This window comes from Sceloporus occidentalis, unplaced genomic scaffold, assembly GCF_023333645.1.
Source record: "Sceloporus occidentalis isolate IW3139 unplaced genomic scaffold, rSceOcc1.0.p SCAF_205, whole genome shotgun sequence".
Taxonomy (NCBI): domain Eukaryota; kingdom Metazoa; phylum Chordata; class Lepidosauria; order Squamata; family Phrynosomatidae; genus Sceloporus; species Sceloporus occidentalis.
Window position 1 is genome coordinate 862,085 of NW_028317185.1, and position 21,373 is coordinate 883,457.

The following is a 21,373-nucleotide window of genomic DNA, read 5'->3' on the forward strand; positions in this document are numbered from 1 at the left end:
CATGGATCCTTACACCTCCATGCCATGGACCCTTACACCTCCGTCTCCACGCCATGGACCCTTACACCTCCACGCCATGGACCCTTACACCTCCATCTCCACGCCACGGACCCTTACACCTCCGTCTCCACGCCATGGACCCTTACACCTCCACGCCATGGACCCTTACACCTCCGTCTCCACGCCATGGACCCTTACACCTCCGTCTCCACGCCATGGACCCTTACACCTCCGTCTCCACGCCATGGACCCTTACACCTCCACGCCATGGACCCTTACACCTCCGTCTCCACGCCATGGACCCTTACACCTCCACGCCATGGACCCTTACACCTCCGTCTCCACGCCATGGACCCTTACACCTCCACGCCATGGACCCTTACACCTCCGTCTCCACGCCATGGACCCTTACACCTCCACGCCATGGACCCTTACACCTCCGTCTCCACGCCATGGACCCTTACACCTCCATCTCCACGCCATGGACCCTTACACCTCCGTCTCCACGCCATGGATCCTTACACCTCCACGCCATGGACCCTTACACCTCCGTCTCCACGCCATGGACCCTTACACCTCCGTCTCCACGCCATGGACCCTTACACCTCCGTCTCCACGCCATGGACCCTTACACATCCGTCTCCACGCCATGGACCCTTACACCTCCACGCCATGGACCCTTACACCTCCGTCTCCACGCCATGGACCCTTACACATCCGTCTCCACGCCATGGACCCTTACACCTCCACGCCATGGACCCTTACACCTCCGTCTCCACGCCATGGACCCTTACACCTCCATCTCCACGCCATGGACCCTTACACCTCCGTCTCCACGCCATGGATCCTTACACCTCCATGCCATGGACCCTTACACCTCCGTCTCCACGCCATGGACCCTTACACCTCCGTCTCCACGCCATGGATCCTTACACCTCCATGCCATGGACCCTTACACCTCCGTCTCCACGCCATGGACCCTTACACCTCCACGCCATGGACCCTTACACCTCCATCTCCACGCCACGGACCCTTACACCTCCGTCTCCACGCCATGGACCCTTACACCTCCGTCTCCACGCCATGGACCCTTACACCTCCGTCTCCACGCCATGGACCCTTACACCTCCGTCTCCACGCCATGGACCCTTACACCTCCGTCTCCACGCCATGGATCCTTACACCTCCACGCCATGGACCCTTACACCTCCGTCTCCACGCCATGGACCCTTACACCTCCACGCCATGGACCCTTACACCTCCACGCCATGGACCCTTACACCTCCGTCTCCACGCCATGGACCCTTACACCTCCGTCTCCACGCCATGGACCCTTACACCTCCGTCTCCACGCCATGGACCCTTACACCTCCGTCTCCACGCCATGGACCCTTACACCTCCGTCTCCACGCCATGGACCCTTACACCTCCACGCCATGGACCCTTACACCTCCACGCCATGGACCCTTACACCTCCGTCTCCACGCCATGGACCCTTACACCTCCACGCCATGGACCCTTACACCTCCACGCCATGGACCCTTACACCTCCACGCCATGGACCCTTACACCTCCGTCTCCACGCCATGGACCCTTACACCTCCATCTCCACGCCATGGACCCTTACACCTCCGTCTCCACGCCATGGATCCTTACACCTCCACGCCATGGACCCTTACACCTCCGTCTCCACGCCATGGACCCTTACACCTCCATCTCCACGCCACGGACCCTTACACCTCCGTCTCCACGCCATGGACCCTTACACCTCCGTCTCCACGCCATGGACCTTTACACCTCCGTCTCCACGCCATGGACCCTTACACCTCCGTCTCCACGCCATGGACCCTTACACCTCCGTCTCCACGCCATGGACCCTTACACCTCCATCTCCACGCCATGGACCCTTACACCTCCATCTCCACATTCCTCCCAGTCACCTATCCCTAAACCCCCCCCATGTCCACGCTGGATCCTCGCATCCGCCCTGCGTTATCATCTCCAAGTTCACATAGTCATCATAGAGGTACGATTGAAACACCATAGACTTTTTCCCATTATGATCATTCCCAAGCACAAAATCAGGTTAGAAATTGTTACATTGTTTTACCATTTCTGTAACCATTTTCCTTATAAAATGATAATAACCGTCAGCGGTATAAATGGGTACGGATAAATTATAACCCGAGACAGATCTGGTCCCTTCGTGCTGCCTGTAGCCTCTTTAATATTGGTTTTGTGGAGAAGCGTCCACAGCTTTTATGGAATAATCTCTGTCTGCTTCTCGCTCCTGCAGGATGTGATGGCATTAAATAAATTATGATTATGCCCGTAACATTCACAATTCTAGAATCTTGTCTCTCAATAAATGATACTAATGTCTCATCCTGCCACAAAGCTCTAAATAAATAACATTCATTATTTCCATACCGCTCAGGTTTCGGAACTTATTAGCGATTTCAAACACATTAATGATAGTGCCCGTTATGCCAGGACCCGGGGGCACTCGCTGTACCTGTTACGGGCCGCAGTCTGCGTAATGCAGTGGACGGTCTCCTCATATCTGCGAGGAACTTGTACAGGTCCTCGTCGCTGAGACGGTCGCCTTCCTGTAAAGAGAGCGCCGGAGTTTATCACGAAATACGTTACCCCCCCCCGGAGCGTCCGTCACTACGAACGAGACTACGAATGATACGCGAGGTGTACTGACCTGCTTGAAGAAGTTGGTAACGGTAAGAGTCGCCGGACGGAAAGTTGTGAACCCGCACACTTCATCGCCAACACTCATTCGCTCAAAGGCTTTCCTCTTCCTCTCATTCCACGTCCCTTTCCGGTCTGCGGCGAGAAGGATAAAAACCAAGCCAAGGTTACAAATCGGAACCGGCTAATGTCTGCAGTCAAAGATTGTCTTATATCCAGGTGTTCTACCGCGAGAAATTCTACTGCTTCGAAAGAAGCTTTAACTTGACAAGCAGAGCCCGTGTATTAACAATAATGGCGCACAAATCAAATTACAGAACCTTCAGGCGAGGTTTGATCCCCAGAATTATATAGGCCAGCTCTGTGTTACAAAGGCTAAAAATGATTAAAAACGCGAGAGGGGGTTCTAATTACCGCTCTCCGAGTCCGAGTCCCGCTCAGCCGTTGCCGTGCTGTTGATAATATTCATCAGGTGAATCGCGGTCCAGGCGAAAGGCATTCGGTACCTGCCTAGGCGTGAGCAGAACTGTTCCGCTTGGGATCTCAGCTTGTCCACCTTCTCCTTATTCTGTGGATAGAAAACATTTAGAGACTCAACGCCTGCCCTAGAGAGCGCCACATGTCTACCTTAAAGAGATCTCCAGGAGTTTAAGACATTTATCCCAGCAGAAGTGAGTCTAAGCAGGGTCGTCTGGGGGACTCGCTGGTAGAGCGGTCTCTTACCTTGACAGCATCGCTCTCTTTGAGGACCATGTACGGCTCACAGCACTCTCCTATATCCCCCTGCTGCAGGACCTTCTCCAGCTGCAAAACAAGAATACAATAGCCACGTAGGACCTAAAACTCCTTTAAGCCATGTACAGCACACTCCATTCATTCATTCGCACATACACACTGCATTCATATATGGAACATATCAGAACCAATGTCTACGGAGAAGTCTATGGCCGGGAAGTCCACAAAGACCGAGCTCTGTGCTACACCCAGAACTCTAAGCCTCGCACACACAGCACCTTGATGACGAGGTATATGTCAGGAGAGGGATATGTGATGGAGAAGATGGCGGATCGCGCCAGGGTAGAAGGAGCTGGATGCCCGCTCTGTGTCCTCAGCATGTTCTTCACAGAGTCCGAGTTCAGGTCAAAGTGGAAACCTTCTGATATCTGAGAAGAGATGATCCAATGAGAGACAGACAATGGGGGTGCCATGTTTTATAAGCTGGGACTAGTCTTAGAGGTACCAGCCCTCCTAGAGGTGTGCTCCACTAAGCCTTTGCCGAGTCCCAGAGATTCTAGCCTGTGTCCAGCCCTGGCCCGATGCTATATCTATATGAATTCCTAGAGGTGTCACACTCAGTATTCCCACGTCCAGGCTTTAGAAGCGAGATGCTCGCTCACGGTATCTTCAGGCACCTGTACTTACTTTTTTCTTTTCTTTAGCATCATAGAGCGCCATGACCCCAAATATCGGCTCAATCTCTATCTCAAACCTGCAGCGAGAGAGAAACGATGGGGGGCATGATTTATAACAGCACTGCCGGGAACAAATGTCCACGGTTAATTACTTATTTTTTGTAGAAAAATGCTTGATTTAGGTCTGTAAGTTATTGAAACGGCCAGTTAACATATTCCTTACAGTGTTTCGAGACCCTGGATTAGCAGTCATCTTGGATACAAAGTTCATCGTTCTATTCACGCTAAAAAGCATCCAAAAAGTTTCGTAAACTCCAATAACTGTTTCCAAAAAGTTGCTGTGATTCTGCCTTCGCTTGTTACGGTTAATGGTTTCGGAAGCGGAATTTTAAAGGAGGAACCGGGTTTGGAAAACCTCATCGTCATTCAGTTTTAGACAAACAACCAAAATAAGCGAGTTCTTTTGGGCAAAGATTGTTTGACCCCCTTAGCACGGGGTGTGGGGCGAGACACCTGGGCGGGCGAGAGGTTGATCATTGTGGTTGGCATCACTACTCTGGGACGGCAAACGAGCGAAAGGAGGTACCCATACATAGTACGAGGCAACCCGAGACATGTACGGCCAGTTTGTGTTCTGTTTTTACACATGTTAGAAACTTTATGGGTTCTCTGCTTTTAAATGCTCGGCTTAGGGCGGCCGAAGAGGATGTTTCTTCCTGATAACTAGGATCATGTTCCAATAAGGTCATCAAAGTTCATCACCCGGGACCTCTTGACACGGACCGCTTATTCTAATACCGTAATACTATATCGGTTTCTTTCATGAGTCCAATAAAAAGTTATTAAATAAAAGCTTTAGTTTTCGCAAAATATTTGAGCTCTCGCTCTGTTATCTGAGCCCAATCTACTGGACGAACACCCTGACTCCTTACCATGCTGCCTGTGGGGAAACAACAGAATGGCTCAGTGTTAATCACCCAGCTGGACATTTTAATAATGAAAGATTATGGAGGAACGGACTTCATTAGCATTGCCATAAAGCGTCAGCACATGACTGACAACAATGGCTGCCTCCAGGTCTGCAGATAAAAGGGAGTTTATTGGAGCAAAATGAGAAAACCAGGTTTTTGTCAATGCCGACCTACATGTATATGGCATTTACATATATATATATAGATCATACATGTTTCCGTATCTACCCGCTCGGCCCTACAAGCGCAGTTTTTAATAAGATGAAATCGTAGAAGGACGCATGGAGATATTACCACTCATCCACCCTGACTGGCTTCAAAAATCCACCGTGTAACAAGTAACATAACCATCGAAATACAACGGAGGGCAGAACTCATCGGATCCCAACCCGGCACTCACTTCAGCGATAAGCATTTCACCAGGATCCTCTGTCCAAAGTGTTCCTTGGGCACCTCGGGGATGGAGGATCTCTCCACCGCCTCGTCCTGGAGAAACACAGCGGGAATAAAAAAGATAAAAAGCAAAGAATAGAAAATCTAGGCGGCGAGGAAGCGCGTCGGGTACCAACGGTAACAAAGGAGACAGCGAGCTGCCAAAGACGCGTCGAGAATTGGGAAGAAGGTTGTGAGAATTTGTGAAGGACCCAAAAATGTGATTTAAAGACCAGCTTCTCTAACAAAACAAATGGGAAGCTGGGGGTTAATAAACTAAAGTCCTAAAGACACCATAATCGAAGCTATATTTTTAGTGTCTCTACAGGTACATCGAAATATTTTTGAAAGATTACAGGATAAAAAAAAAAAGGTAAAAAAAAAATACTGGTATCGACAACGCCTGATGGACTTGGAACCGGAAAAACAAATAACGGGGAGCCTGAGAAGGCGTTAACCTCGTCGGGAGCAGAGTAGAGGGCCAGGATTTGAGAATGGCGGTGGTCCTTGCGCAGTTCCTCGTTGACCCGGTCCGTCTCCTCCGGCGGTGACCTCTCCAGCAGACCCGGGAGCAAGGGATCAGGAGACGAGTTCTTGAGATCGAAAATACTGGAAGCCCAGCTACCCCTGGGGGTCTCGTCGAGAGAGGCAGATGCACGCTTCCGGTCATCCTGATGATGGACAAGAGGCTCAGCAAAGCAGAAATATCCTTAAAACACAATCAGTCCGCTCACAAACTGGTTTATACTTCTGGGACCAAGTCGTACCAAATCACAACTAATATCATTCCTAACGGCCGGACTTGTGTACCTGGGGCATGCGCGAAGCACCTATTATCTCAGCTCATCCCTTAGTTTTCTCCTTGTTCTAATGGGCTTTGTTGCTATGTATACTACCATTACTTGATTCTATCATTGCTTGAATATCAACTATACATATAAATAAATTCAGGGCCGACCCACAAGAGATACCGAAGTTTTTTGGCATTCGTTGGCGAATAAGCAATTGTCTTTAAAACCTGCAGTATTTAATAGCTTCCATTAACGTGTCTTAAAAGCATCACAGACAGAATTCTAACACTCTGGTAAGAAAGGCTGAAATTGCACCCTTCGGGAAACTCCGTGAAGACACATAGAAGAACACGTTCCCTTAGTTTAACTTTAAATTCGGTTAAAAGGACTGGAACCCGCTTGTGCCGCGCTCAACGCATGAATAAAATCTCGTTGGAAGCGGAAGGCAATTAGAAATTAGTAGGTTCAGAGACCAAGCCAAGACAGGGAGGAAAGCACTCAAGTGATAAATCATTAGGCACACTAGGCATATGCCTAGGGGCGCCAAGCTCTGGGGTCAAATGGTGATTTACTAGATAATCTGGCCGGGACGCTGCCATCGGACACATAGTAGCCCAGACTAACGTAGCACCGAATTCCAACATGACCTTGTATATATGTTATATATATATATATATATATATATATTGTGACAAAAGGTGTGGTATAGTGATAGATGGCAGATATATTAGACCAGCCTTGGTCAATAGTAGCCTACTTTAACCCCTTAAGGACCGGGCTCATTTTTCGTTTTGTACCCTGTGGGACCGAGGCTGTTTTGACACTTTTGTGGTGCTTGTGTTCAGCTGTAATTTTCTCCTCACCCATTTAGTGTACCCACATAAGTTATATATTGTTTTTTTCAGGACAAGATGGGCTTTCTTCAGATACCATTATTTTGATCGTATCATCTTATTTACTATAAAAAAATTAAAAAAACATGGTGAAAAATTGAAAAAAAAAACACATTTTATGACTTTTATTTGAAAAATCTTTTACTCACCTAAAAAAGCAAGTAAAAAAACTAGCTAAATAGATTCTACTACTTGTCCTGAGTTTAGAAATACCCAATGTTTTTATGTTTTTTTGCTGTTTTTTGTAAGTTATAAGGCAATAAGTACAAGCAGCGTTTTATGATTTCCAAATCTTTTTTAACAAATCTGGTCAGTCTGCCTCCATCTCCTCTTTGGAACATCTTTGAAGCCGGTTAACTCAATTTAACCCATTCAAACCATATATTTTTGAAAACTAGACACCCCAGGGTATTCCAAATGCTGTTATTTTAACCCTTTCCATGCACCAATTATACAACTACACTGTCACGGCACAGCGTACAGAGGAGACTCCGTAGTCAGGTAGGACTGCAGGGATGGTCCAGAGAGCCGAGGTCAGGATACCGGAGAGCAGGAAAAACGAGGAGCAAGCCGAGGTCAGGATACCGGAGAGTAGGATAAACGAGGAGCAAGCCGAGGTCAGGATACCAGAGATCAGAATAGTCAAGCAAGCCGAGGTCAAATTCAGGAATCAAGCAGAGGAACGCTATCTGGGTGCTAGCACAGGGCATAGACGACCATCAGAAGGCAAGGTCTTAGTGTACTGAAGTCTCTTAAGTAGGCACAGGAAGTTAGGCACTAATTGGAGATCTCCCGCCAAAATTTCAAAGTGCCGTTACGTCACTTCCTGCGCGGCCATCTTGTGGTTGGCGATTGCGTAATCGTCCTATATAAGCAGGTGCGGTTTCCTCGGGCGCCACTAGGTGGCGTGAAGAAGAACGCGTCCGGATACCAGAGCTGGACCTGTGAAGCTGCTGGGAACGCGACGTGGAAGCGGTAAGTTCCCCTTCCATCTGCAGCGGCTGTCTCCGCTGTGCAGAAGCGGGGGGTCTCCCCCTTCTCCGCGGCGGCTGCGCCTGCCCTGCAGAAGCGGGGGGTCTCCCCCTTCTCCGCGGCGGCTGCGCCTGCCCTGCAGAAGCGGGGGGTCTCCCCCTTCTCCGCGGCGACCGCGTCTTCTGTGCAGAAGTGGGGGGTCTCCCCCTTCTGCGCGGGGACCGAGGTTGCCGTGCGGGAGCAGGGGGTCTTCCCCTACCTCGCGGCGGCTGCCGCTGCCGTTCAGAAGCGGGGGGTCTCCCTCTTCTTCGCGGCAGCTGCGGCTGCCGGACCGAAGCGGAGGGTCTCCCCCTGCCTCGCGGTGGTTGCTGTTGCCGGCCGGGGGACCCAGCGGATCTCCCTGCCGGTAGCGTGACATACACTTTGTCAAACTTTGTAATAGTAATTTTTTTTATTTTTTTTTCACACAAATTGTACTTTAGTTATAGATATACAGGTTCTGGTATATGCCACTGTCAAACAACACCCCAATGTGTGTTCAGGAACATCTCCTGAGTGCAGTGATACCCGACATGCATGGGTTTGTCGGGTTGTTTCAGATTTAAAATGCCACATTTGGGAAGTGCGCTTTTTTTCTCCATTTTGGTCAGTCTGTACCTATGCCCTATATTTGAGCTAGGCCACTCCAATTTACCCCATCAGCCATTTTTTTTATATATTAGACACCCCTTGGGTATTTGAAGTGCTTTTTTTTTAACTCTTTGTTGAGATTTTTGAGAAATTTTAGCACTTGCTCAAAATAATAAACTTTATTTTTTAATTTTATTTTATTTTTTTAATACTTTTTTTATATTTTTTTTTACACATTTTTCTGGTACTGGATGGTTCATCTAGTGACATCACTGCATAATAATTTTTAAATGTTAGCACATTTTTTTTTAATTTTTTTTCCATTTTTTATTTATTTTTATTTTTTTTGAATATTTTACTAATCACATAGTGATTAGAAAGCTGGGCTCCATTGACTTGCATGGTTGAATGCAGTACCCGTATTCAACCAGCAAGTGGAGCCAGTTCTCTAGAGGGTCTGGAGACCCTCTAGCGAACTTTTTCGTCTTTATTGTTTTATTTCCCGGGCCGCCGCCATCTTGCTTGATGGCGAAGATCACCGGCAGCGGCGGCTGTGACCGCTCTCCGGAGCGGTCACAGCCCACCCAGAGGTAAGTGTTTGGTGTCGCTGGATGCCTCCTGATCGAGGCATTCCAGCGACACCATTAAACGCTTTTAAAACGGGCGTCCGCCGCCATACAATGTATGGTGGCTGTTGACGCCTCCGGGAGGGGCCAGACATGGCCCCCGATGCCGATCTCGGCCTTGCTGAATGCCTCGACATCGAGGCATTACAGTAACGCCGTTTAAGCGAAGAAAGTGATCGTTGATCACTTTCTAAGCTTATTTTACTTTTTGACGGTTCAGGACCGTCAAAGGTCATTTAGTGACCTTCATGTCATGACGGTCCTGAACCGGCAAAGGTCGCGAAGGGGTTAAAATATGTCCCAGGGAAATATGTTGTTTATTTACAAACTGCACTACTGGCAGTTTGCAAAACATGGTAAGGGTCCCTGGGGCGGAGCATCTGGAAGAGCAGGGTGGGCCAGTGCTCCAACAGCACTACTTGCTGTTTTGATCCAGTCCAGAGCCTGTATTCTGGACAGGAGCTCCACAGGTGTGGACTAAGTAACAGCTCACCTGTGGCTGATTAATTAGCAGCCAGAAGGTTAAAGGGATTGAGCCTGATTCAGAGAGAGAGACCAGTGTTATTCCAGCTGGGAGAGCTGATGAACTGAGGAGTGGGTTCTCTCTTAAAACCATTTTTGATGATAACTTGTGAATGTTTGGAGCTGTTTTTACTAAGCAAGTGCTCAAACAAAGACTGTTATCCTGTGCTACTTATAAACGGCTGCTGTTTATTTCTTTAAAATAAACATTGAAGCTGAGCTGGATGTGTCCTGGACTTCATTTACCCTAGAAGACTGTGGTTACAGCCAAGATCCTTGACAAAAAATCCCAAGGAAAAGGGAGGCCTGTCACATAATATATATATATATATATATATATATATATATAAGAATGCAAAAAAACTGAATGTTGCAGAATCTTGTAATACCTTTTTTATTGGACTAACAGTATTGGACTGTTTATATGAAGGTCGTATATACTGTTAGTCCAATAAAAAAGCTATTACAAGATTCTGCAACATTCAGTTTTTTTGCATTCTTATACACTGGACTAATACGGCTACCCCAAACTACAATATATATATATATATATATATATATATATATATATATATATATATATACACACATATATCTATATATATATAAACCCCATAAGGACATGGGTGGCTGGATTACCCTGAATTAAGCAGGTTTCAGCCAGACCTCGCTGTTGACTCATCAATCACCTGCCATTCCTCACAATACTATGAGTAATAAAGGTGTCACCTGAGAGCAGGGTGGGATACACGGCACGCCAGAAACCATTAGAAGCCGGAATCTCCACCCAACACATTTGTGGCTAAACGCAATATTATTACGAGGATTGGATTCATAATGTTGAATGCGCAGACCCTTCCCAGAAATAACGAATAATGTAATATTTGCCCCATTTTTGCTGGGAACGATCGTGTTGACACCAAAGCAGGCGCTGAAAGGGACTATTGGCACTGTGGGACTGTGAACGGGTCACCCAGTCTGTGGGTTAACTCTTTCATATTCTCCTCTGATCTAATGATATCGGAGCATTCCAACTGGTACTTTTCTCATTGCTATATCACGGCTGAAATCCCTGCTTGAACACAGGTGACTTCAGATTATCTTTACATCCTAACAAGTCATGACTGTTATTAGAACCAGTCGGTTGCCTCCATTTGCGAGTCGATACCATAGAATCGCTGTGATGGGGTTAACGTTTAAAGTTTTGGGGTGGGGGTTCGGCTCATTTAGAACATTACCCGCTTATGGCCGTAACATTCAAGCAGTTAAGCAAAGGCTGGACGAAGCCAGAGAACTTTACTGCCGGTTTAAATAAGGGAAGAAGGAATCAATCCCCGCGTTTGTTCCGAGCTCCGCTTGCTCCTTCGCTGTTTCAATGAGAAAGCACTTTCTTCCCATTAAAGCAGCAGGGTCGCCGTCACAAAACACTCCGGCTTCTATTTTAACCAACAGTACCTTTAAAAATTGTATTTTAAGGCAAGGACCGGGGGCAGCGTTTAGTTTAATAATATGTGATTTCAACATGACTCACGTTAAAAGAAGAAAAAAAATACCACAAGAAAAGAATATTAAAGTCCGTTCATTAAAGCCCCTGGGCCGCGGTGTTGGGGGGGGGGGGGCGTTGGGAGCTTTAATTCACTTCCCCCGGCAGAAGGCAGAATGCGGCTTTAAATAAGAGAGGAGAAAGGAGTTTCTAAATATAAAAATAAGGATCGGCAGGGACCCCCCGTCAGGCTTTCTTTCCTCTCACCCCGCATTCTGTACGCGTTCCAACGACCTCCGATCTCAAGGTCACCAAACGAAGAAACAGATCCTCAGCAGAAATTGTTTAAAAAAACAAATATGTCCGATAATTCATTTTATTTTCCTGCTTTGCACAGATTTCAGCGTAAAAACCCTCATTATTTAAATGAAATTACCTATAAATGGGGCGTTGTGTTTGGCCGTCGGTACAATTATTTTGCAGATAATTAATATGGACCAATTTTCAGAATCCAAGAAGCATTAATTTATACATTTTACATATATTTTTATTAAACGTTATAAGAGAGAGAGATACACACACACTGTATGCATGTGTGTGTGTATAAATATATATATATATATATATATACACACATATATATATCCCTCTATATAATTAATAATACTTGGTTGACTCCTCGGATTACCTGCTCCTCCTGGTTCCCCTTCTCGTCCGCAACTTCATCCAGTTCATAGAGCTGCCGGCTCAGAGTTTTCTGGCGCTGCCGCTGCCGCTCGGCAGTGATGGGGGTGTACGCTGTGCTCAGGCTCTGGGATCTGTTACCGAAAACAGAACAAGCCGATGCCTAAAAGTCTTCTACATTCACCTAATTCACTTGTACGTAACCCTGAATCTAAACTCTGCGTGGCATGAAGAATGCTTACAAACAAATCAATTGAACCCCCTCCATATCAATACCCATCAATATACGTGGATATCAGAGTATGCTGACGGCGTTCCAGCTACCGGTGAATTAGCCTCTATATGTATCGTGTGTGTGTGTTATTCCGTATTTTAGATTGTTAGCTCTGCGTATTAGCTCCCTTACCTCCGCTGCACAATCACCCAGTCATGGGTATAAACTTTTAATGCATCACGAACACGGGCGTCCAGCTTTCTGTCATGCAAAAAAAATAAAAAAATGGCGTTCAATGGACACACAGATCACACTCTATTTTATACACATGAAGCTGTAATATTCTGCTATTATACTAATTATATATTTATATATATATATATATATATATACACATACACACACTGTATATATATATATATATAAACCTCTATTGCCAAGTGCATAATTTATGGTGCAAACAATGATGCCACCACTAGAGGTCAGTAGAGTAAATTCTATTTTGGGTAATATTGGGGTATTCTACGACCCTCTTAGTTTTTTGTCTGCAAATTCTCTACCATGTTGTTTTAACCCCTGTTTTAACCCTGTATCAGAACATGTACTGGTCAGTTTTAAACTGTGTTTTTCACTTGCTTGGTCAGAAATGCTTTTGACTTGATAAAGGGAGGACTCCCGAAAGCTCGTCTATTATTTTAAATACTGTTAGTCCAATAAAAAAGGTATTACAAGATTCTGCAACATTCTGTTTTTTTGCATTCTTAATCTTAAATACAAATTCCGAGCTTAGTTTATAGATATAGACATGTGATTGAGTTTGGGGGAGAAGGAAGCGCTAATTAACAAACATTGCTCCCACACAGTGTTACCTCTGAGGTCAACGACCCCGCACCGAAACATTCTCTCACCCCTCCTCTGGCGCCGCCGGCTCCAAGGTGCGACATTCTCTGGGTTCATACAGGATCTCTATGTCATCTTGAGGAAAGTCGTACAGATCTCTCAGCTCCTCGCACTCGGCATCAGGTGGGTGGCTGGACAGGTAGCCCTCAAAATCCAGGGGTTCTACCGCTTCTGATAAAGGGATCTGATGGGTTCAAGGGTGAGAGAAGACAGAGAAGGGGCACACAGAGGGTTAATACACTACGAACAAACGGTGAACCCACAACAGAAACAGAGAGGGTATACAGTAACCAATGAGATGAATGCGTAGGGCGGACAGGACAACCAATAGACACACAGTAACAGCAGCCAATAGGATAAATGCCAGCTGTTACCGGGGTCACATGGCTACACTGCGGAACCCTTTAAAAATGTTAACACAGTAAATAGACAGCAAACTTCCAAAACAGGCAGATTTGTAATGATGTCATAATACATTTATTTTTTCCATGTGGGCAGATCACGGAGGGAGAGTACCCCATGGGGGTAAATGCGACGAGGTCGGGACGCTTTCCAGACAAGTTAGATTTAGGAGAATTCTTAGAATATCAGAGATCACACAGCGAAGGGCAGGGATCCACAGCTAAAAATGCCTCTTCTAAATGTCACTGAGCTCCGTTTAGCGAGTAAGACACGTGACGGGGCATATTTACTAACTCGGCTGCTCGCAAGAAGCGGAACGCTTCATCTCTACCAAAGCATAGCTCTCGAATGTCCCGGGTTTCGGAGGACAGTCATGGAGGACAGTAAAGGAGCTGGAACATTAACTCCCCTCCACCCCTCGCCGTATTAGTAAATAGACCCCAAAATACCGGGCAAAGGGAGACTAAGCAGTACCTCGATTAAAAAAAAAAACACAAAAAAAAACACCCCAACTGGATGAGCGACGGGCCACAAAATATTCAGGATGTTTTTAAGCAAAAGCAGAAAAACTAGTTTTACAAAAAGGATCAAAAGGTCATCGATAAGAAAAAACAAACAGTAAACTTTACAGCGTTTTTACGCTTTCACGCGGTACCAAAAATGGACAAAGCCTACGGGGGTCTGCGCTCCCACCGCCATTAACAGAATCACAGACAGCGACTGCAGCCCGGCGAGAGACCCCGGAGACCAGGAATGTGGCGGAATCTGCCGGTGCTTTATAAATAAAGTATAATAATAATAATAATAATAATAATAATAATGGACAGGACAGCAGAGACCCCCAGGCCGGGAGAGGAGGGGGCTTTGGACTCACACTTTGAACGCCTCCTTTCTTTTTGGAAAGTTGTGGGGATCCGCCATATTCCCGGGAAACTTGCTTCCGGACCTCCGAAGCCCCGGTCCTAAAAAAAAAAAACCATACAAAAAAATAATTATACAAAAACACAGATTTCATCAAACTATAAATGTGTCTCTACGAGATGGGCTGAGCTGGCCCTGCATAATGTATAGCGCAAACCCTGAGGTGACCTTCAAGGAACCTCACTGTTTTAAATATGCTGTATACAGGGCTATATAAGCTATCCCTGGAGCAGAAGCCCCCCCCCCCCCCTGGTTTCATCCCAACTCCCTCTTTTAGCTTATTCATGGATCAGGGTCTCAGATGGCAGAGCCAGCATTATCTAACCACTCCGCTCCATCCCTACAGAGGCTGACTGGACCAATCAGCAACTTACCAATAGGGAAGAGATAAGTGGGGAGGAATAATCACGCAGTTCCTAAGAGCAGGAAGACAACACGGCTGCTCCCTTGGTATCCACAAGGCGGGTTTATAAGACATACATATTTCTTATTCTAATACATGAACATCTTTCTATGGGTTTAGGGTTTGTGAGAAGCTCTCCCCCCGGGAGGGGGGGCATTAAAAACCTCCGCCCCCACTACAATCAAGTCATCCTCACCCCAGCGGTCCCTCTCCTCCTGCCTCACCCCATCTCGACCTCCTATTAGATTGTAAGCTCGCAAGAACAGGGTCATCTTCTACACCAATATGTCTTAATGTGTGTTAATATTATTGTTAATCGTGTGTGGGTTGCGCATGCAGAGCGTTTCACACAGGCACGCTCTGCAGCGCATGCACAGATTATCCACTATAAACGAGCAGTCATAATTCTATCTGTAATAAGACAGACTTGGGTAACTGGGTAACACGAGGCAGAACCAAGGAAGGGACGGGGCTGACATAAGGCAGGCCCAGTGATGGGGCGGGGCTAATGAAGCCATGCCAAGAAAGGGGCGGGGACAGTATGAACAGCTCAGTAATGACTTTTTAAAGCTAAATTAATGGCAAAATGCCCCCTTATCACCCCGCCCCCCGTGTGGGCGGTACCCGGGGCTTTATCTTCTCGTCTATATGTGTTGTGTTGTTGACATTAAGCTCCAGCATGTGACTCTGCAATGCTTTTCCTCCCCGCCCCGTGTAGTTTTATTTGCTTCGTATCTCCAGGCTGCCAAAGAACAGAAGTATCTGATAAGATCCCGACAGGTAACCCGACACCGTGCAACGCGAGCGTCAGCTCTGCGCCTCAGGGTCGCCTGGGGGGGGGGGGGGGAAATCACACGTGGCGGCTCCATATGGGGTCTCGCTCCCCACTAAAGTGCCATACGCAGTAAAAGTGCAGAGCAGTTTATGAAGGACCGGCCGTAGAACACACATGGCGATACACAAGTTCTTGCATCGTTCTTGTGTTGCCAACACTTGCATCCACTTGAGTTTTCAAGCTGCCATACAAGCTGGATTTCATACCTCCCAAGTGTCCCTTTTCCCATAGGACAGTCCTGATTTTTACGTTTTAGTGGGTCGTGGGCTAGTTGGATCTACGCTGAGCAGCCAAGCGAACCGTGAAGTAAATGGAGTCGGGGTGCAGCTCAGGGGGTATTGCATTTTGTAAGCAATTGTTTGCCTGACCTATGAAATCGCTTTATATCCCCCCCCACCACGGGGGCAGCCCCTCACTAACAGCTGCCCCCCGCAAATACCCCAGGGCTTCTGTGTGTTCTGACTGAGCGGCCACGAGCCACAGGCACGGCTTTCATTGTCTCGACAGTGGCCACGGGAAAACAAATCAGACAGGGAAGAGCGGCGCTCTAAAAAAGGGGATTTATCCGCCTCACGGGACTCTCGCCCTGCAGGGCTTATCCGCTATTGTGAGGAAGAGAGCCGGGCAGACAGGCGAGAGACGGCCAAAAACAAAGAAAGAGAGGACGGGCGACGGAGATCGTCTCGCCGACACAAAACAATGCAACGGATCTGTGTGTTACGCGGCGGCTCTGCTGATGGGAGTGAGCAGATTAACCCCGTATAAAACACGCAAAGCCAATTAAAGCAACACTTTCACGCACTGTGTGATGAAAGTCGACTAAGTCCTCCCCGGCATCGATAAAACATTTATGCAAGACGATTCTGTTGCTTTAACGCGCACCCAATCTGTGGGCAGGCGAGAAAAATAACAGTGTTATGTACGAAAACACGCGGCTTTGACTCATGTGCGTAGAACACAGGAACTCGACAGACCAATGAAAGAGCCAGCTGCTGGGTCAATGGCCAGCATCTCAGGTCCCCCAACTGGCCCATTTACACTACGGCCGAGCCTCCATAGCCTGCGTGCCTTTAAGGCGTGACATCGTATCCCAGCGCTCTATGGTAGCCAAAGGGGCATCAGGCCTGGGGCAACACCAAAGGTAAATCCGCCCCGGCCCCCGACACAGGTAACTCAATTTGTTCACCTGAAATGTTGGAGGGTATGGAACGTGCGACAGCCTCATCCCCCGCAAACATTCTGAGCCCCTACAAAGGAGGAAAGAGGACTGGCTCTCCAGAACAGGGACACTCTGCAGCCATGACAACGTACGTTCAGCACACGGGACTCCGGTAGGACTCTGTCTGAAGCAGACCGTCTAACCCTCTTCCAGATGAGTCAATTATTACACGGGGCATCCGGAGACGTCACAAAATGAGACAATAAATCCCGTTAAAGAGACCGCAGGGGACGCGTTTCACTGCGAGAGAATCATCCGGAACAGGAGATCATCAACGACGTCTCGGTAGTTTCTACTGCTGTAAAGACGTTATTCAGTCGTCGGTCTCGTCTTAGATTCAGGAGCCGTATGCCTATCCCCTGTATGTTTAAACCCCCTCACTGTATTACCCTCTACCACTTCTGCTGGGAGGCTGCTCCGTTCATCTACCACCCTCCTAGTAGTGGATGAAATGACGCAGGCTTGCGGCAGGCATTGTCCCGCTTCCCCACCTCTAGACCCCGACTAAAATAACGCGAGGCTCACAATCTGCTCCGAGAACCATCATCACCAAAAAGACTGACCGCGTGCGCAAAATCCAGACCGGACCACCCATGGAGGACACGTCCCGGGGGGCCGAAACATATCCTGCGTCCAGTGGAGGCGACCGAACCTGACCTCATCTGCTACATGAAGAGGTCAACATGTTCCGAAAAACCCCAGCGTCAGCAGGAAGCAACAAAATACATAACAAAAAAAGGATTTTTAATCATAAAAACGCTGGTAGGTACACTTTGTATGGGGACTGATAACAGAACAGCCTCCCAGCAGAAGCGGTAGACGATAAATGATGTATCATTAAAGTGCGTCATTGTGATTTTAATTCCATTAAATGCATCTGCCGTCAGTCAGACACGCATGTCTCATCCCCTCCCCCGACAATCACAAACTACACTGCGCTAATTGCTTTACGGCAAAGTCCTTGCCAAGTCCTTCATTAGTCAGGCGGCCCCAGAGAGGCGAGCGCAGAGGTGATGCAGTGAGATAAGGACCGGGGCGTTTAGTAGAAAGGAGTAAGATCACTTAAAGCTGAAATTCACTCATAAAACGCAGATACAGCAACATACAGACAGTCCAGTACAGCTACGGGGGAGTTACCACGTACGAACATAAATACCCAGTACAAAATATTTACCCCCAGCTCTGTATAAGGTAATATACCCCCCAGCGCTGAATACTGTAATAACCCCCTGTATGCAGTAGTGCAGGTCGGCATTGATGGAAACCTGGTTTTATCTCATCTTGTTCTTTATCTGCAGACCTGGAGGCGGCCATTGTTGTCATTCGTGTGATATTTTGGGTGACTTTCCCACCTCAGACACCGCACTGAGCTGATGCTTTATGGCGATGCTAATGAAGTCCGATCCTCCATAGACTTTCTTTAGAGCGTCAGACTAATATAAATAATTAAAACTGGAACATTCCAGCGCCCCCCAACTAATCACACTAATCGAGCTCTGCGCAGCACCCTGGGCATAGTTCTGTATAACACATTCTGCTCTGCATATCTCAGACTCTGCGCATGTCGGGCTCTCGGATCACGGAGTGTTGGTACAGCGTGCGGCTGACATACTGTCAGCAGTTGTACCCGTCTCTAGTTTAGAAGATCCGATTGGCCGAGCCGCACCTTCATACACCTGTTATTCCAGCTCAGATGACACGCCCCTAAACTTCCTGTTCTTAAAGGGGCAGCCTCTCCATTTCTCCCTCATAGCCCCCTCCTGTCTGTGTCACCCTGCGGTGGGAGGGGCAGACTCCGTGCCCCATAGCCCCCTCCTGTCTGTCACCCTGCGGTGGGAGGGGCAGACTCCGTGTCCCATAGCCCCCTCCTGTCTGTGTCACCCTGCGGTGGGAGGGGCAGACTCCGTGCCCCATAGCCCCCTCCTGTCTGTCACCCTGCGGTGGGAGGGGCAGACTCCGTGTCCCATAGCCCCCTCCTGTCTGTGTCACCCTGCGGTGGGAGGGGCAGACTCCGTGTCTCATAGCTCCCTCCTGTCTCGGTATATTTCCTGACAAGGCTTATAATATAGTTAAGTGGCTCCCCGCCGTTTCCTCGCTCATTACAGCAGGAAACTTCTTTCGGCCATAAATCTGCTAATTGCGTGATGGCTGCGGGCAGATAACGGCTGCGGGTAAAATCTGTGCAAAAGGACATCCACACAACATACTTTCTCATTAACCAATTAAGCGCCATGCCAGGCATAAGCCAGGGGCGGACACACTGTGAATTCAGCCTCAACAGGTCACGGGGCGGGCTGAGGCTGTTAGGAGTTGTATTGACCCCAAAATCCCCAAATACCGTGTTATTTAAAGGGCACGAGCCATTATTATTACTTCAAATTTATATTTCGAAGGAATTTCAACCTTCCAATGCGATAAAAAAATAAAAAAGTACCCCATTCAGTGGGGCAAGAGAGCCACACAATGCCCGTGGGTCGGCGAGTTACAGGACCTCCAGCCCAGGCACAGGCCAAGAGTCCTAGCTATGGCTCTAGTGATGCAATCTTATAAAAAAAAAATTTATAAAATAATTCTAATAAGTAATAATCATCACAATAATAAAAGTAATAATTTTAATAATAATCACAATAAAATAATCATTTTAATAGTAATAATTGTAATTAGAATAATAATACTAAAAGTAATAATACTACTTCTAATAGTAATAGTATTATGATGATTATAATAACAATAATAATAAGTTTAATTTATCTTCCGTGCCTGCGCTGCCGTAGATGGTATAATGTTTGCTGTATCCGCTGTAATAATAATAATAATAATAACGTTGTGTGTATTCCGTCTGTAAGTTACACCGGTCCGTCGGAGGAAGAATGCATGTGATATATGATTGAAGTCCCCCGCGTGTATCTGGAAAGCGCATGGAGTCTATCAAAACGTACGTGTTATTAAAACCCTTGTTTTACAAAGAGGGCCTTCGAGCGTCTCTCTTTTAAATATTTCCAGTAAAGGGGCCCCCGGGGGTTTAAACGGCAAATTAAATGAACCTGAAAATAAAATACCCACCGCGAATCGGTACATATATATATATAATAATAAATTATCATATTTATAACTTGATATATATATATAAAGATATTTAAAATTTTTATAGAATTTGAATTCTTATAGAATTCTAATTGAATTTACACACACACACGTGTATATATATATATATATATATATATACACACATATATATATATACACACATATATATACACACACACAGTATATATACACATATATATACACACACACAGTATATATAGATATATGTATATCTATATAATTTAAATCTGGTTTACATAGGCTTTTTACTAAATGGTACATAATATATATATTATATAATATATAATATTTTGATATCATATATATATTATAAATTATATTATATAAATATATATATATATAATGGTAATGTATGAGGGGAAGGACTATTAGCACATAATTGTTACTGTATGAAGAGCGTGCCGCGATGTGCTCGCAGGGGTATGTGTATATAGGAGTCACTGTAAAGTTCTCTTTACATTAATATTTACATACAGCGGAACGCTCCAGTCTGTAGGACCCGGCCGGCCACGAACGGATCGTTCAGGGAATGTTAGATTCAGGCTCGGATGCGCCCGGACTCTCAAGATCAGGTCAAGGAAATGAAAGTGTTAAAATTAACTAATAGCCATAAACGCATTTACTGCATCATCCATGAGCTTCCGAAGTTTGCAATCAAGACTTATAATATTGTTTTTATATAATTATTGACGAATGAACCCATTTGGACCTGCGAGAACCGGCAGCGCACCAGAATCCGGACGGATATTCTACTGAGAAACGCGACTCTGACCCCAAACACATTAACACCGACTCTTAATTCCAATTAATGAATGATTTCAGTCCAGCATCAGCTTAAAGTTAACCGAAATGCCTAATATCTGAGTTCCTTAGGGCTCATGCAGGGGTCCTGCGCAGTACCGGACCCTCTCCTGCGTGAATCACCTATATCTGTGTTATATCATAGTTTATGGCAGACTGGTTTTTGGAACACTCCTTATCGTACTGCCAGAGGAAAAACAACACAAATGCTCAGTCTTAATCACCCAGTCAGACACTGACAAGTGAAACTCTATGGGGTGACGGACTTCACTGGGTAGGGGGTTATTACTGTATACAGCCCTAGGGGTTATATTACTGTATGTGGTCCTAGGGTGTTATATTACTCTATACGGAGCTGGGGGTTATTATTACTGTACACAGCGCTGGGGGGGTATATTACTGTATACAGCGCTGGGGGGGTATATTACTGTATACAGCGCTGGGGGGGTATATT

At 46.5% G+C, this 21,373-nt stretch overlaps 1 protein-coding gene across 1 annotated transcript in view; it reads right to left on the reverse strand.

Moving 5' to 3' along the window:
- Window positions 1-16,287, reverse strand: part of LOC149277935 (dedicator of cytokinesis protein 6-like) — a 45,654-nt gene extending 29,367 nt beyond the window's left edge. The window contains exons 1-14 of the mRNA XM_089502567.1: window positions 16,255-16,287; window positions 15,749-15,786; window positions 14,507-14,594; window positions 13,239-13,414; window positions 12,523-12,591; window positions 12,121-12,250; window positions 5,974-6,186; window positions 5,484-5,569; window positions 4,123-4,189; window positions 3,714-3,863; window positions 3,424-3,504; window positions 3,115-3,268; window positions 2,711-2,835; window positions 2,516-2,609 (exon numbers count right to left, since the gene is read on the reverse strand). Of these exons, the coding sequence (XP_089358693.1) occupies window positions 2,516-2,609; window positions 2,711-2,835; window positions 3,115-3,268; window positions 3,424-3,504; window positions 3,714-3,863; window positions 4,123-4,189; window positions 5,484-5,569; window positions 5,974-6,186; window positions 12,121-12,250; window positions 12,523-12,591; window positions 13,239-13,414; window positions 14,507-14,594; window positions 15,749-15,786; window positions 16,255-16,287 (1,504 nt within the window). The remainder of the gene's footprint in view (window positions 1-2,515; window positions 2,610-2,710; window positions 2,836-3,114; window positions 3,269-3,423; window positions 3,505-3,713; window positions 3,864-4,122; window positions 4,190-5,483; window positions 5,570-5,973; window positions 6,187-12,120; window positions 12,251-12,522; window positions 12,592-13,238; window positions 13,415-14,506; window positions 14,595-15,748; window positions 15,787-16,254) is intronic.
- Between the last annotated feature and the right edge of the window lie 5,086 nt (window positions 16,288-21,373).